General features: G+C 35.8%; 1 protein-coding gene across 1 annotated transcript in view; it reads right to left on the bottom strand.

The window, feature by feature from the left end:
* The window catches only part of DNAH14 (dynein, axonemal, heavy chain 14), a 641,625-nt gene that overhangs the window by 558,642 nt on the left and 64,228 nt on the right, over positions 1-18,755 (bottom strand). The window contains 5 exon segments of the mRNA XM_006871162.1: positions 4,349-4,696; positions 5,769-5,932; positions 12,992-13,089; positions 13,183-13,228; positions 15,015-15,273. Coding sequence (XP_006871224.1) covers positions 4,349-4,696; positions 5,769-5,932; positions 12,992-13,089; positions 13,183-13,228; positions 15,015-15,273 — 915 coding nt within the window.

The raw sequence follows: 18,755 nt of genomic DNA on the forward strand, positions 1-18,755 counted from the left end.
GTTCTGGAATACTCATACTTCTCAATGTTGTCCATAGCTTGTCATGATCCACACAATCGAAAGACTTCGCATAGTCAATAAAGCATAGGTTAGTAGACTTATTCAATTTCATTATAATTGGCTTAGTGGCTGGTACATAAAATTGAATAATATTTGCATTAACTGGTCTTCCTTATGGGTGGAGGTGGTGGTTTTGTACTGTGGAATCAGTTCTGATTCATAGTGACCCTGTATAGGGTTTCCAAGGCTGTAAGTCTTTATAAGAGCAGAAAGTCTCATCTTTCCCCTGTGGAACCACTGGTAATTTTTAACTGCTGACCTTGAGATTCTTGCTCTTCTTTGAAGACATATGGATATTACCCTATCACAGACAGTATTATACTTTAAGATACATCTTAAATTGTTCTTTTTGATTATGAATGTGCCACCATTTATCTTCAATTTGTCATTCCTGGCATAGTAAATCATGTGACTGTCAGATTCAAAATGGCCAATACCAGTCCATTTCAGCTCACTAATGTCTAGGATATCAGTGTTTATGCATTCCATTTCATTTTTGGTGATTTCCAGTTTTATGAGATTCATACTTCTACATTCCATGATCTATTAATGGATGTTTACAGTTATTTCTTTTCATTTTTATTTGTGCCCCATTAGCAAATGAAGGTTCTGAAAGCTTCACTCCATTCACGTAATTATTGTCAATTCTACTTCGAGGAGGCAGCTCTTCCCCAGTTGTATCTTAAGTGCCTTCCAACCTGAGGGACTCATCTTCTGGCACTGTATCTGACAATATTCTGGAACTCTTCATCATGTTTCAATGTTCAAAATTTTGATGTTGACATTGTTCCACTGCTATTCATAAGGTTTTCAGTGACTTAATATTCGGATGTAGTCCATCTCTCATTTTTCCTAGTGTGTCTTCATCTGAAGCTCATCTGAAACCTGTCCACTGTGGGTGACTTTGCTGGTATATAAAATACCCATGGCATAGCTTCCAGAATCACATCAACACACAGTGGGTTACATAATTCTAATTCTGGGCTTCAATTTCAGGAGGTTTAATTTCAAGCAAATATAAGCCATATAATCCTGGGCTCACTTTATTAGTAATTTCTTAAAATCTTCTTTTGCCTTAACCTTATTGTATATTTTTCAGTTTGTTCTGTACTCAGCCTGATAAGAGTGATATTGCCCCTCAAATTCAACATACAGGAGAAAGGGTATTATTCACCAGAGGGGTAAACTGAGGAAGATAGTGTAAGTTGATTGATTAAAAACCCAACTAATTCCATTTCTTGCTTGCCTTCTTCTATTAGAGAAACTGAAAAGCTGAAAACTTGCTATCACAGCCAGGTCCTTTATACCTGGAGGTGACACTATGACCCAGTTGTAGCAATGAAAAGTAAAGAGAAATTTACCACATTGTTCTTTCATTGTTCCTGCCTAGTGTAAGCACAGTGCCTAGAGACAGCAATAATTATCAAGGAGAACAGAACAGAAAGAATGGAGGAGCCTGGTTCCCTGATGGCATCACAGCCATTGTACCAGTTCTGAGTTACCAAAACACAGACTTCTTTTACCTTGAGAACCTCTTATTTACTAACTTATTTTTGTTGGATTTTCTGATAATTATTGGGGATGTAATTCTAAATATAACAATATTTTGTATAATATAGGATTGTTAGGTACCTGGGTAGTACAAGTGCTTGACTACTAGCCAAAGGATGGCAGTACATCCACTCAGCAGTGCCATAAATGAAAGGTCTGGCAATCTGCTTTATTCTGTAACACATAGATTTGCCAGGAATTGGAACATCATGCAAAAATCAATTTGACAGGATTTTTTTGTTTGTTTGCTTTGGTTCTTGGATTACTCTTGGCTAAAGATAATGTATATACAGCATTTTGTTTATTCAACAGGTACTGTGCTCTTTCCAATGTATTGTTGTCTAACCACAACTTGACAACATGGTTAACGCCTGTCTTTTTCATATTTTTCACATTCATTCACTCAATCCTGTTCATTCCCCATCCTAACTATAGTCCAGATCTATATGCTTCTCAGACTCCAGATTGTTACTATTCTAGTTCAAGTTATCTTTACCTGTCCCTCCCTAGATGTCAGAAGCAGCTTTCCTCCCACTTATACCACTGCTATCTAGTTTTCACATTGCAGTGTCAGTGGTCCTTACAAAAATTCAAATTCCATCATGACATTTCCCTACTTAAAACTCTGCAATGATTCCCATAGTCTTAGTTGTAACGGTTAAAAGTCCCTGACATAGCTTATAAGGTCCTCCACCAAATTCTTTAGTTTTACCTCTTGCATAGTGGTTACAAATCAGGCTGCTAATCTCACGGTCAGCAGTTCAAAACTACCAGCTGTCTGGCGATAGAAAGATGAGGCTTTCTGCTCCTGTAAAGATTTGCAGTCACAGAAACCCTGTACAGGGTCACTATGAGTTCGAACTGACTCCATGGCACATAACAACAAGTCCCTTGTAATGAAGTCCTGGTGTGGCACTGTAGGTTAATGCACTGGACTGCAAAGTCAGTTTGAACTGCAAGGTTGTGGTTGAAGCTCACCAGTTGCTCCTTGAAAACTCTATACAGGATCGCTAGGGTGAGAACTGACTTGACAACACTTAATAACAACAACAATCATTTGTCACAGAATATTCTACCACTGAAATGAAATGAAGTAGTTCTGATGTGCTTAGCTCTTTCTGTTCCCATTTCTTGATGTGACAGTATCTGCTTGCTACCTAACCTAACTTTCATTTCCTTAAAATAAAAACTGAATTTATTTGAGATGTCATGTAACCAGTTAAGACTACATAACCAGTTCTGGAAAATATAATATAAGCAAAGTGTGGGGTACTTCTGGGAAATATTAATAAAAATAGAGTTGAGAGATTCTCTTCTGTGTTGCTTTCTTCTCTCCTGGGATGAGGAGATGATGGCTGAAGGTATAGTAGCTGTGATGGTTAATGTTCCATGTCAACTTGGCTAAGCTATGATTCTTAGTGGCTTGGCAGACATTATGTAATCACATCCCCTTTTGTGACCTGATGTGAGCAGCCAGTCATCAGTTGGAAGAGGAGTTTTCTTGGGGGTGTGGCCTACAGCCATGATATAAATGGATGTCTGGGATTTAAGAAAATATCTTTTTTGATCCTGAGTTTGTCTCATTGTTGTCTGGCCTACAGTTCTTGGAGCATGAGAAGCTTTCAGCCTTTCTGACTACAGAGATTTAATTTGCCAGTTCCTGCAATGCCATGAACAAATTGCGTGCTGCCTGACCTACAGATTATCTTCCCATTGCCTGCACACTAATCCCAACTACCCAGCTACTCTTCCTTTAGGTGTTAGAACTTCATAGAGCAAGTTGTACATGACCTTGCCTGGCATAAGATAGGTACTTCTGTTATATATTATAACAGAAACTTCTACTTATCATGTCAGAGCATTTTAGTAGAACTGCTTGGTTGAATATGTATCTTATGCTGGACTCTATGAATGCAAGAATGAGCCTATCCTTTCCACTACTCTATTCCAGGGACCTATTTCATAACAGGACTCCTGGTGGTGGATCAGCATTGGACTTCAAATCACAAGGTCAGAAGTTCAAATCCACCAGCTGCTCCTTGGAAACCCTACACAGGGTCATTATGAGTCAGAACTGACTTGATAGCACTTAACAAGAGCAATTTAATACCAACAACTACAACAATATACTGTTGTTGCTGTTAAGTGCCTTCATGTCTGTTCTGACTCACAGCAACCTTTTAAAGGATTTCTGAGGAGTTGCTGGTGGGTGTGAAGAGCAGACCTTCTTGTTAGCAGTCCAGTGCTTAACCCACAGCTCCACACATGGGTGATAGGTAGAAATAAGTAATTAATTGGTAGGTTATTTTGAGTGCTACTATATTTTCTCAGGTCTGAAATCTATGTAGAGGTTCCAAACCACAGTGGCCAGCCCATCCAGAAGCCTTCTTAAAAAAGAAGTCAACCATAAACCGCAGTGAAACTCTAATATGTATTGGTTCTAAAAGACTTAGCTCAGACACTCCATAATATACATTCTAGTTGGAGCTTACATTCTAGCAAAGGAGATGATCAACAAACAAAAATACATATACCATGTTAGGTAGTGATACCTGTTATAAAGATAAAGCAAGGGAAAGAAGAGAAGGGAGTGACATAGGGTACAATTTTAAAGGGAGTGGTCAAAGAAGGTTTCTTTGAGGGAGTGATATTTGATCAAGATACACATATATTTTCTAAGTATATATATTTAAAAATATAATAAGCTCATGCAAATAGAAAAATTCAAAACACTTACTTCCAATAGACTTTCATTCTTTTGTTGTATTATAAGTCTCAAGCATGTGTGGCACTTATTTATGACATCATCAACATATGGTAAGCATTCTGACTGATAATCAATACTCATAACTTTGAAAATACCAATGCGTTTTTCAACGGTCATATTCACGATATATATAAGGTATTTTCTGAATTTATCTAGTATATTTTTAAACTGTGTTGAAGTTAATTCTCCTTTCATAGATGACATTTTCATACTCAAGATTTTGGCTTTTTCTACTATGGTACAATACTTTAGAAATTTGTAGCTGTAAGTATTAACTAGTCCCATCGAATTCCCAATAATAGTTAGGAGACTCACAATCTGTAAATAAAAAGGATGAAAACTTAAGACTGTATTTTTACTTTCAAAATTAAGACAGTATGGTCTAATAGTTAATAATTTTGAAATAAATGATTATATTACATGAACTTCATTTTGTTAAGAACCTCTATTAAATGTGTAAGAATGACAGGTAACTGCGAGGGCAGCAGTTCAAACCCACCATCTGCTCTTGGAAACCCTATGAAGACAGGGTCACTATGAGTCTTAAACAACTTTACAGAATACAACAACAGCAGCAATGTTGAAAAAAGAAAACTTCAAAAAAAATTGATGTGAAATTTTCCTATTTAGTTTTTATGTAATGATTTACTAAACTATTTAACTTTATAATTAACATAGTGTTTTGAACCATATAGTAGACTCCTGTTGTGGTGTTGTTGGCTAATGTGCTGGATTTCAAGGTTGGAATGAACTGCAATATCAGTGGTTCAAGCTCACCAGCAAGGTTGGTTTAAATCTCAAGAGTGGTGCAAGCTCACCAGCCACTCCTTGGAAACCCTATACAGGGTCACTATCAGCCAGAACCAACTTGATGGAACACAACAACAATTGGAAATACCAATTCATTTATTTCCTTGCTTACCACTGTCCTTTAGAACATATATTCTCTATGCATAGCTCTAAAAATGGCAGCTCTGTATATTATGGGACCTCACTGCATTCCCAAGTTGCAGGGAGACTAATCTGGATAGGTAGAATACTAGTGCAAGTTAAGTCAATTATATTTTGTTGTGTATTTGGAAAAATTACCCAGGTACATGACAATGGAAAGAGTTGGAGCCATGGCAAACAAATGTATTAAAAAGTCAATATTATGAACCACAGAAGAGAAAGCTCATTTGCAAAGCAGACATTAGAAAAGACACACAGAGATGAGTTTAGATAAGAGATCATGGAGAAGATATGGGAAGATAAGCTGGTAATAGTTTTCCAGTTGGCATGACTCAAGATATTCTAATCTTTTAAAAAAATCCCTCTCATCAAAGATGAATTTCCATGGATTCTTGCTTCTTAAACCAAATATTCCCTGAAATAAACTTGTAAAGCTTACTTTATTTTGGTAGACAGGGTCTGTTTCAAAAAGGATCTGACAATCTGGCCATTTGCTCTTCTTACTTCCTCTTACATTTTCTGTCTTATTAGGTAAATCCACAATTGAAGCCAAATCAATAAAAACAGACAGACGGGGATCTTGGCAAAGAGGAATAATTGTGGCTAGAATACATAATTAAAAAATTAATATTTTCAGTAGTACTACTGCAAACACTATAAATACCCATGACATCTAGAACTATTGAAAAATGAACCTGAGTTATTCTGAAGACTAGCTAGTACTCTATACTGATAGATGGAATTTAAAGATAGGTGTAGTGTCTAAATTTATCAAAGGAGATGAAAGACTTATAAACAGAAAATTAAAATTACTGAAAGAAATTTAAAAAGACCTAAATTAATGGAAAGGCATTCAGCGTTCTTGGACTGAAAGACTTAATACTTTTAAAATGTTAATACCTCCCAAAGTGATAAGGATTTAATGCAATCCTTATCAAAATTTCATCAGTCTTTTTTTGCACAAAAGCTAATGCTTAAATTCCTATGGAATTGAATGAGGCTTTGAGTAGCCAAAACAATCTTTAAAAAGAACAAAGTAAAAGAATTCATATTTCTTTATTTCAAAATATACTACAAAGCAATAGTAATCAAAATAGTATGGTACCAGTATAAGGATAGATAAATAGATCATTAGAATAGACTGTGAGTCCAGAAATGAAATGTACATATAAGCAATTGACAGGTGAGAGGTCCAATCAAAGGGGAAAAGATAATGTCATGAATAAGTGATACTGGAACAACTGGATCCCAATACGCAAAAGAATGAAGTTGTACCACTAAAACTGAACTCAGAATGGATCAGTGACTTAAACATAAGACTTACAATCATGAAACTTCACAAAGAAAACATAGAGGCAAGACTTCAAGACCTTGTTTTTGATAATGGATTCAGATATGACACCAAAAGCATGAGAAACAACAAAAAAGTAGATAAATTAGACTTTATCAAAATTAAAAACTTCTATACATCAAAAGACTTCATCAACAAAGTGAGAAAGCAATCTACAGAATGACAGAAAATATTTGAAAGCCATAGAGCTGATAAGGGTTTACTATATCTATAACAATTGTTGTTAAGTTCTGCCATTGAGTCAGTTCTGACTCACAGCCACCCTATCTACAACAAAACAAAATACCATCCAGTCCTAGAACATCCTCACAATTGCTGATACATTTGAGTCCATCACTGATGCCACTGTGCCTATCTACCTTGTTGGGGGTCTCCCTCTTTTTCTTTGTCCTTCCACTTTACCAAACATGATATCCTTCTCCAGGGATTGGTCCCTTCTGATAATATATCCAAAGTATGAGAAACAAAGTCTTCCCATCTTGACTTCTAAGTTGTACTTCTTCCAACACAGATTTTTTTTTTCCCCTAGCAGTCCATGGTACCTTTAATATTATTCTCCAATACCATAACTCAAATGCATCAATTCTTCTACAGTCTTCTTTATTCATTGTCCAACTTTCACATGCAGATGAGGCTACTGAAAATATGGCCTGGGTCAGGAACACTTTAACCATCAAACTGACATTTTGGCTCTGATACACTTTAAATAGGTCTTTTGCAGATTTGCTTAATGTGATACATCATTTGATTTCTTGACTGCTGCTTCCATGAGTGTTGATGCTGGATACAAGCAAAGTGAAGTCTTTAACAACTTCAATCTTTTCTTCATTTATTTTGATAGTATTTATTGGCCCAGTTGTGAGGATTTTTGTTTTCTTTACAATGAGGTGCAAGCCAAACTGAAAAATATTTCAAGATCTATCTTGAAGAAAAATGCTGTCTGTGATAGGATAATACACATACATCTACAAGACCAGCTGGAGTCCTGATGTGGCACTGTGGGTTAATGCGCCAGATTGCAAAGCCGTTTGAACTGCACAGTCGGAGGTTCAAGCTCACCAGTCACTCTTTGGAAACCTTATACAGGGTCACTATGGGTCAGAATTGACTCAGCGGCAGTTAACAACACAACAACAACAAGACCAGTTGATAATACTATTTTTCAAATTCACACAAGATCCACTAAAGCTAATGATGAAGAAATTGAAGAATTTTACCAGCTTCTTCCATTTCAAATTGATTAAATATGCAATCATAATGCATTGATAATTACTGGTGATTAGAATACAAAAGAGTAAGAATAAATACTGGTGATCTGGAAACAAAGAGTAAGGATCTGTAGTAGGAAAATGTGATCTTGGTGATAAGAGTGATGCTGGACACAGCATGATCAAAATTTACAAGACCAGTGACTTAATCACTGAAAATACCTTTATTAAACAATATAAAAGGTGACTATATACCTGGATCTCACCGGATGGGACACAAAGGAATCAAGCTGACCACATCTGCGGGAAGAAATTATGAAAAAACTCAATATCATTAGTCAAAACAAGGTCACGGGCAGAATTAACAGTGTATCAATTGCTCATATGCAACTTCAGTTGATGATGAAGAAAATTAAAACAAATCCACAAAAGCCAAAATATGACATTAAATAGATCCTACCTGATCTTAGAGACCATCTCAAAAACGGATTTGACACACTAATGATGGAAGATCACAAGAGTTGTGGGATACATCAAGAACATCACACACGGAAAAGGCAAAAAGTCATTTAAAAGACAGAAAAAAAGAGAAAAGACTATAAAATGGAATGCAGAAGAGACTGAAACTTGGTCTTCAGTATTGAAAAGCTAAAGCAACTGGAGGAAATGATGAAATAAATGAGCTGAACAGAAAATGTCAAAGGACAGCTCTGGAAGACAAAGCCAAATATTATAATGAAATGTGCAAAGACCTGGGGTTTGAAAACCAAAAGGAAGAACATACTCAGCATTTCTTAAAGCTGAAAGAACTGAAGAAAAAAACAAGTCTCAGGTTATAATATTAAAGGATTCTATGGGCAAAATATTGAATGATGCTAAAAGCATCAAAAGAAGATGGAAGGAATACACAGAGTCACTAGACCAAAAACTATTGGTCAGTGCTCAATAATTTCAAGAGATATTATATGATCAAGAAAAGATGGTATTGAAGGAAGGAGTCCAAGCAGCACTGAAGGCATTGGCAAAAAAACAAAGCTCCAGGAATGGATAGAATACAAATTTAAATGTTTCAGCAAACTGATATAATACTGGAGGTATTTTCCAACCTATTGGAAGAGATCCATATTTGTGCCCATTTCAAATAAAGGTGACACAACAGAATGCAGAAATCATATAACAATATTATTAATATCACAAGCAAATAAAATTTTGATGAAGATAATTAAAAACGATTGCAGCAGTACATTTACAGGGAGCTGTCAAAAATTTAACCTGGATTCAGAAGACATGGAATGAAGGATATCATTGCTGAAAAGCAGAGAATACCAGAGAGCTGTTTACTTGTGTTCTATTGACTATGCAAAGCCCACTGGACTGTATGGATCATAACAAACTATGGATAAGATTGTGAAGAGTGGAAATCTCAGAACACTTAATTGTGCTCATTGAAGAACATGTACATCGATAAAGAGGCAGTCATTTGAACAGAATAAGAAGACAGTGAATGACTTAAAAGCAGGAAAGGTGTGTGTCAGGTGTGTATCCTGCCACCATATTTATTCAATCTGAATGCTGAGCAAATAATCTGAGAAACGGGATTACTGAAGAAGAATGTGGCATCAGGATTAGAGGAAGACTCATTAACAACCCATGATCTGCATATGATGCAATCTTGCTTGCTGGAAATGAAAAGGACTTGAAATATTTACTGATGAAGATCAAAGACTATAGTTTTAAGTATGGATTGCCCCTCAATGTAAAGAAAACCAAAATCCTCACAACTGGACCAATAAATGACATCACGATAAATGGAGAAAAGATTGAAGTTGCCAACGACTTCATTTTGCTTGGATCTGCAATTAACATTCAGGGAAATAGCAGGTAAGAAATCAAATTACACACTGCACAAAACCACTCTAAAGTATTCAAGAGCAAAGGCATCAGTTTGAGGACAAAGGTGTGCCTGACCTAAGCCATGGTATTTTCAATTGCTTCATATGCATGTGAAAGTTCACTAGTGAATAAGGAAGAGTACATAATAATTGATGCATTTGAATTATGGCACTGGTGAAGAATATTGAGAGTACCACGGACTGCCAGAGAATGAATAAATCTGTCTTGTTAGAGGTACAGCCAGAATGTTCTTTAGAAGTGATGATGGCAAGATTTGATCTCTTTTACTTTGGACATGTTATTAGAAGGGACCAGTCCCTAGAGAAAGATATGATAAAGTGGAGAGTCAGCAAAAATAAAAAGGAAGACCGCCCCCACCCCAACTGGATGGATTAATGCTGTGGCAGCAAAAATGAGCTCAAATATAACAATTGTGAGGATGCGACAGGACAGGGCAGTGTTTTGTTCTGTTGTGCATTGGGTCACTATGAATTGGAACTAAATGCATGGCACCTGTCAACAACAATACTCTTTTGAGCTGACTTCCCTGCATTGAATTTAATGGCCCAGCAGTTTTCCTTGAAAACCACTGTTTTAATTGACTGTTGTTAGTGTGGGTTTTTGTAGTTTTTTTAAGGCACTCTCATGAGACTCAGACAAGTGTATTACTAAGATAACTTTGCAGCCATACTGATCACAGAGACATGTTTAACCTTGTCTTATCTGGAATAAACCAGAGCACGTATGACCTGGAACTCTAGTAGCAATACTTTACTTACTCTTGTATATAGCTAGTCCATATTGATTTAAATAACAAGAAATAAATAAATGGAGAAGAAGGGCCAAGTATTCCTTATTTAGTAAATGTATAAGGAGAGCATCCTGGTGTGGTGTTGTGGGATAAAGCGCTGGACTGCAAGGTCAGTTTGAACCACAAGTTTGGTGGTTCAAACTCACCAATAGCTCCTCAGAAACCTTATACAGGATTGCTATGAGTCGGAATCAACTCAACAGCACTTAACAACAACAACATAAGGAGTGAGAGAAATGGAATACAACAGTAATGACAAGACTTACTAATGAATGCTAAAATTAGTGGGTAAAATTTTGAGGGGTCTTATGATATTTGCATAATATCAAAGTGTTTTTCCCAAATATTTATTAATTATAATATAGTAAAATTTCATATATTTATAGTCACTTTATAAATTAGAAAGTACAGTAACTATATAACTGACGAACCTGAAAGACACAACTTTAACCAAAAGATGAAGCATAGCGTCACCAATAAGAAGACATGTTAACATCATGTACCACCTAATATGATGCACTGAAAAGAGCACACAACTGCTGTGATATTCTCCTTTAAAATGTTTGACCTCAAATGCATCATGAAATGAATTCAGACAAAGCAAAATTAAGAGGCAATCTATAAAGTAACTAATAAGTACTCTTCCAAAATCTCAAGACAAAGAAAGATAGAGATGACTTAGGAGCTGTGGCCACTAAATGCAATGTTGGGTCCTGGCATTAGTGAAACAACTGGGAAAATCCAAGTAAAGTGTCTAGTTTTATCAGTAGTATTGTGTTCATGCTAATTTCTTAGTTTAAATAATGGTACTATGGATAGAGAAAGCATGGGAACTATATGGTACCTCGGTACTATACTTTGCAACGCTTCTGTAAGCTTCAAATTATCTCATAATAAAAGCATTTAAATATCTGAATGGTAGAAGCATTTCATAACAACAGCAACAAAAGATATGAAAATAATGAGATGCTCAGACCCAGAGAGTCCAAGGATGAACAACAAACATTCCAGAGGGAGAGAGTAAAGAATAAATGGAGAGACTGACTTAGTTCTTCATATTGAAAAACTTCATTGAATTTTAAGAAAGAGCAATGCTTATTTAGCTTTATTGTAGTCATGTTTCTAATTCCAAATGATAACTCATTGGACAGAAATAACTAGTTATTTATGTAAAGAAATCACCAATGATTTAGAAAGATTTACAAAGGAAAGAAAGTCAGAGTAGCATCAAACTCCTCATCTGCAATATTGAAAGTTAGAAGACAATGGAACCAATCTATGGATTACTGAGTAAAATGTGAGGGCATGGGAGGAAGAGTCATTCTAATAAGAGACTACAGTTGTTGTGAAAGAGCTTAGGTCTACAGTGTGCAAGATATAAATCTCTCTGGATTGTACTTAGCAAGAAACTCCTATTTAACTGTTTCAAATGGACTAACGTCAAGAATTACAAAACTATGGTGGATCTTGATTTTTAAAAAAATAAACCCATATTTTTAATGCATTTTTCATTATAATGATAGGAAATACAAGTAATTTGAAATTTCTAAGGGCATATTGATTACAGTTTCTGAGAAAGAAGAAACTTAATTGTTGGTGATAATTACAAAACCAAAAGAAAAAACAACTGGAATTTTTGGGTTTGCAAAAATAAATCAAATAATGCATTGGAAACCAGTAAAGTCTGGATGGAAAACTATAAATTCAGTGAACCATGGTTACATAACTGGAAAAGGATGCAAAATATAAGGCACTAGGGAATATAGTGTTATATATCTTCTAAATGCATAGCTTGCGGGAAAAGTATGCATTGTGGAGGTCATTTTTTTGTTACCATGTACTTTCAGATTGTGGACACACAACTTGAAAAAATATTAAAAGTCTTTTTAAGAGAGAAATAGTATCTTTGTTATGTTAGTACAAAAGATATTGTTTATTTGCAGGGTTCAAACCACTGATGTCAAATTGATTTACTGCATAGTTCAATAAAATATTGTAGTGTATTACTGAAAAAATCCAAGTCTTGTGCTATTTTAATTTCTGTATTTAATGCATTCTATGGTTATCTGTATAATTCACTCAAATAATTCCAAATGCATGTTGTTTGATCCCAAGTATTAATTTATGATCTCCTAGAGTCCTAGTGTCGCACTCGGGCTAATGCGCTGGACTGCAAAATTGGTTTGAACTGCAAGGTTGGTGGTTCAAGCTCACCAGTTGCTCCTTGGAAACCCTATACAGGTTCACTATGAGTTTGAACTGACTTGATGGCACTTAACAACAACAAAGTAAACTATAAATATATTCATCTATCATATTCATGGGCAAAGTATCAGATGTCTGAAATTATGACAAGTTATCAAGATAAGACAATACATATAAACTTTAAAAATACTTACTTATACATTTTTCAATATTAGTCACCATATTTTGAATTTTTATTGAAAATTCCAATCTGTTGGGAACTATAAAGAGATTTGTAGGGAATTCTGAAAGTCTGAGAGAAAACAATAAAAGCGTAAATTCAAATTATTGTAGTAATTAACATAAAATACAATTAATTGTAATTTCACAAATGTCTAATACTTACTCTTCATATGTGCATTTATTCTCAGACTCAGTTGCTATTTCCATTTCTATTAGAATCCATTGAAAGAAAGAGAGAATAAAAACTGATTGATATTTAAATCAGCAAAATGATAAATTTATATAATCCAGTCCTTTCCAAATATCATAAGAATGAACTGGAAAGGCAATATTCAAGTAGTAAACCCTACTCTGAGATTCTGATTAAGGATACCTCAGGTGGATTCCCAGAGTCTGCATTTCTAACAAGCATCATGATGAAGGATGTCCCTATGCCTACTCAGTGTGAAATTGTATGTGGGTTGAAACAAAAATGTATATGCTGTTATTAACTTATATGTATCACAAATGAAAACTTATGAGTAGGTTATGCTCACTTTGAGCATTATTCAAAAAATTTTTAAACTTATAATTGTGAATTCAGTGAAGGTTTACAGATAAGATCATCAGCTTTACATTCAACAAATCATACATTTGTTTCATCTCAATGATTACATTTTCCTCCATGCAACAAATCATCCTGCTTCCTCCCTGTCGTTCTTATTTCCATTTCACCCACCTTCCTATCGCTTCTCAAATTTGTCCTTAGCAAAATGTTGCCCTTTTGATTTGGAATGATTGACTGTTCCATGCTGAACATACCTTACTAGTTCTGTTATCTCCCCTATAAACCTATCCACTTATTGGGTGAAAAAAATTAGACTGTGAGGATGCGTTCCATTCCAAACATGAGGGTGGTTGAGGGTCATAGTCTCAGGTTCCTCCTGTTTCTTTCTGATCAGTAAACCTGTTTTTTTGTTGTTTTTTTTTAACTAGCTAATTCTGAGTTTTGTTCCACATTTTCACCCACTCTATTCAGGACCCTCTAATGTGATCGCTAGCCAGGCAGTTGGTAGTAGTAGCCAGACGTCATCTAGTTCTTCTGGTCTCAGAGTTGTGAAGATTGGTGTTCACATTTTTTGTTAGTCTATTGGGCTGATTGATTCCGAGTCTCTTCAATTCTTATCATTTTTCTTACTTCTGCACATGAAGAGACCAATAGATGCACCACAGACAGCTATGATTATGGGCTTTCAAGATCCTGGATGCTACTCAAACAGGATGTAGAACATTGTCTTTGTGGACTGTTATGCTAATTGACCATGTCCCCTGAGACTATGGTCCTGTGCCCCCAGGTCCATAAACTCATGGCCTTAAGATATTTGATTATATCTGTAAAGTTTTCATTATTTAGCCTGCTGTATACTATACCATAAGGAGCTCTGGTAGCAAAGTGGTTTTGAGTCGGGCTGCTAATCTTACAGACAGCAGTTTGAAACTACTGGCAGTTCCACGGGAGCTTTTTGCTCCCATAAAGATTTACAGCCTTGGAAACCCTACACAGGGTCACTGTGTGTTAGAACTGACTCCATGGCATGTAACGACCACCACCATGCTCCACCACATTTAAAGTTACATTTTCAGGAAAGGTAAATACTCATGTACTAATATCCTCTTTCAAACTCATATATTTGTGGGATATATAAGTATATATTTTATCCTACTTCTCCATTACCCATTCAGACTATGTCTCAGTTCATGCATCTATGCACAGTGCACCATTATTCCAAGGTTGTGTATATATCACCTCTGTCCCTTTTAGCTCTTGCATACCTCCCTGTGTCTTCACCTGTTTTCATTAAGCTTCTGCCACCTCCCTCTTTTTGTATATTGCCCTACCAATCTTTGTATACCTATAAGTTGATAATACTCAAACTACTAAAACTTCCTCTGATTTGTTATTTTTCTGGCTGTTAAGCTATTTCTCTCTGTTCTTAATAGTCTTATTCATCTTACCTAAAAGACGTCCTTCAAGGTTGTAACTAAATTTTCTTTTTTTCTCAACTTTTGTGGGCAGTTCTTCACTATAATCATCTGACATTTCATCTTCAAAACACATGATGGATTTCCCAGAGCACCTGTCAGCTTCACCAATGTTTTCCTCAGAATTTTCTGGAGAAAAACTCTCAGCAGGAATTCTCAAACGTAAATGTACTTCAAATATTGGTGCATATATTTTTCTCAAATCTATCTTCTGTTGAATACTATTCAAAATCTAATTGAACAGATATGTTAATGTGTCAGTGACAGTCTAAAACTAACATAACATTTCTTTTTAATTTAGGACAACAGAGACTTAAATTTTAAATGATAAATCACTCAAATTTAATTAAATACCACAGTATTATCACATATCTGATACTTCCATGTTAAAGAAAATACATGAATATAAAATAAATGGCATATTGTTAGTGCTGTAGAGTTGATTCTGGCTCTAGAGACCCTCTATAGAATTTCTAAGGATCAGCTAGTAGGTTTGAACCACCGACTATGCAGTTAGCAGTCTAGTGCTTATCCAAAAGCACCATACCAGGACTCCAATAAGGCATTAGTCCCCAAAGAAAGACTATGCTAGAGTGACTACTTAATAATCACTGGAAAGTTCATTTCAAATACAAATTCTCAGGCCCTATTCCCAGAAATTTTGACTTAAAAAGTTAGGAGTAGAGCCCAGGAATATCAATCATTTGAAATGTGAACAGGCGAATCTACTGTGCATGCAGGTTTGAAAAATACATTTTGAGAATACATTAATCACAATGTCAAACCAGTTCATGCCAATTTAACCCACTGTTGAAAATTTGTATTTTCACCTCAGGTATACTGAAATCAGAATCTGCATGTCACCAATATCCCCAGGTGATCTTTATGTAGACAGAAGTGTAGGCTCTGATCGGTTTGATATCATGTCCTAGGTGCTGTATTAAGCATATTACCTTCATCTATTCCTTATAATGACCCTGGGAGATAGTAATTATTACTCCCGTTGCATACAAAGAACTGAGAATCAGAGTGAGGAAACTTCTATTAGTCAGCCTGTATCACTAGCAAGCAGTAAGGCTGAAGTTGAATCTGTGACTCCAAAGCTCATCATTATATGGAATGTGGCTTGAAAATCTTTTCATAATAAGGAAATTTTCTTTGGTTGCTATGCTTTCTGTGTCAACTAGGAAACGGGTATTGACCATTTTGAATTGGACAATCATATTCTTATCAATGGAGAAAAGATTGAAGTTGTCAAGGACTTCATTCTTCTTGGATCAACTATCAACACTAATGGAAGCAGCAGCCAAGAAATCAAATGACGTATTGCATTAGGCAAATCTGCTGCACAAGACCCTTTTAAAGTGTTGAAGAGCAAAGATGTCAGCTTGAGGACTAAGGTGTACCTGACCCAAGCCATGGTATTTTCAATAACTTCATATGCATGTGAAAGCTGGACATAAGGAAGATTGTAGAAGAATTGATGCCTTTGAATTATGGTGTTGAAGGAGAATATTCAAAGTGCCATGGGCTGCCAAAAGAACCAACAGATCTGTGTTGGAAGAAGTGCAGTCAGAGTGCTCCTTGGAAGCCAGGATGGCCAAACTTCATCTCTCATACTTTGGACATGTTCTCATGAGGGACCAGTCACTGGAGAAGGATATCATGTTCGGTAAGGTGGAGGGTCAGAGAAAAAGAGGAAGACCCCCAGCAAGAAGGACTGGCTAAGTGCAGCATCAATTGGCTCAAGCATGGCAACAATTGTGAGGTTGGCCCAGGATTGGGCAGTGTTTCGTTCTGTTGTTCATAGGATTGCTGTGAGTCGGTACCAACTCGATGGCACCTAACAACAACAACAACTATACTAGGAATGAAAACAACTGAAGAGGAATGGCATCACATTTATCATCAAAAAGAGCATTTAAAAATCTGTCTCTAAGTATAATGATGTCTGTGATAGGGTAATATGCAAACAAGGAAGACCAGTTAATACTACTATTATTCAAATTTACACACCAACCACTAACTCCAAAGATGAAGAAATTGAAGAATTCTATAAACTTCAGCAGTCTGAAATTGATCAAATATGTAATCAAGATGTATTAATAATTACTGGTGATTGGAATGTGAAAAGTTGGAAACAAAGAGAAATGATCAGTATTTGTAAAAGGTCCTTGGTGATAGAAATAATAGAATCACAAGATCAATGACTTATTTCAGCAACATAAATGGCAATTATGAACCTGTACCTCATCAGATGGAATCTACAGGAATCAAATTAACTACATCTGTTGGAAGAGATGATGAGGCTCAATATCATCAGCCAAAACAAGGTCTAGAAAGGGACTAACCCCATGGCCCAATTTTCAGACAAGCAGTAGGTAAATTTATAGAGGGGACCAACAAGACTAGCAAGTTATACTAACCGTAGAATGGTCAGTCATTCAAAATCAAAAGGTCAACAGTTTTCTAAGGACAAAGTTCAGAAAGATGGGAAGGTTTGTGGAATTCATATAGGAACCATAAGGAGGAGGCAGGATAGCTGTTGTTGCATGGAGGGGATTGCAATCATTGAGATGAAACAAAGTGTAGGATTTGTTGAAGGTAAAGCAGATCTTGTCTGTAAACCTTTATTCAATTCACAATAAAAAGTTAAAATAATTTTTTTTTTTTTTAAAGAAGACAAAAGTAATAAATGGTTGACGTTCAACCATTTCAAGAGGCAGAATATGATCAAGAATTGATAGTAATGAAAGAAGATGTCAAAGCTGCACTGAAGATGCTGGAGAAAAACAGGCTCCAGGAATAGAATACAAACTGAAATGTTTCAATAATCTGATTCTGTGCTGGAGGCACTCACTCATCTATGCCAAGGAACTTGGGAAAAAGCTACCTGGCCACCCAATTGGAAGAGATCTATATTTGTGCTCATTACAAAGAAAGGCAACCCCACAAATTCATAAATTGAACAATAGCATTAATGTAAGTAAAATTTTGCTGAAGATAATTAAAAAAACAATTAAAACAGTACATGGAGAGGGCGCTGCCAGAAATTCAAACCCAATTCAGAAGAGGACATGGTACCAGAGCTATCATTGCTGACATCTGATAAACTTTGGCTGAAAGCAGAGAATAATCAGAAAGATGTTTGTTTGTGCTTTATTGACTATACAAATGCATTAGATTGTGTGGATCATAACAAACTATGGACAATATTGTAGAGAATGGGAATTTCAGAACACTTAATTGTTCACATTGAGGAACATGTAAATAGACCAAGAGATACTGAACAAGGAGATACTGAATGGTTTAAAAGCAAGAAAGGTATGCATCAAGGTTGTATCCTTTCACTATACATATGCTGAGCAAGTAATTGAGAAGCTGGATTATATGAAGACCTGGCACCAGGATTGGAGGAAGACTCATTAACATCTGTGATAAACAGATGACACAACCTTGTTTGCTGGAAGCAAAGAGGACTTGAAATACTTTCTGATAAAGATCAAAGAATACAGCCTTCAATGTGGATTGCGCTTCAACGTAATGAAAACAAAAATCCTAACAACTGGACCAATAAATAACATCATAATAAAGGGAGGAATGACTGAAGTTGTCAAAGACTTTACTTTGCTTGAATCCACAATCAATCCTCAAGGAAGCAACAATCAAGAAATAAAATGATTGCCTTAGGCAAATCTACTGCACAAAAGGTAA

This window comes from Chrysochloris asiatica, unplaced genomic scaffold, assembly GCF_000296735.1.
Source record: "Chrysochloris asiatica unplaced genomic scaffold, ChrAsi1.0 scaffold00161, whole genome shotgun sequence".
NCBI classification, from domain to species: Eukaryota; Metazoa; Chordata; class Mammalia; order Afrosoricida; family Chrysochloridae; genus Chrysochloris; species Chrysochloris asiatica.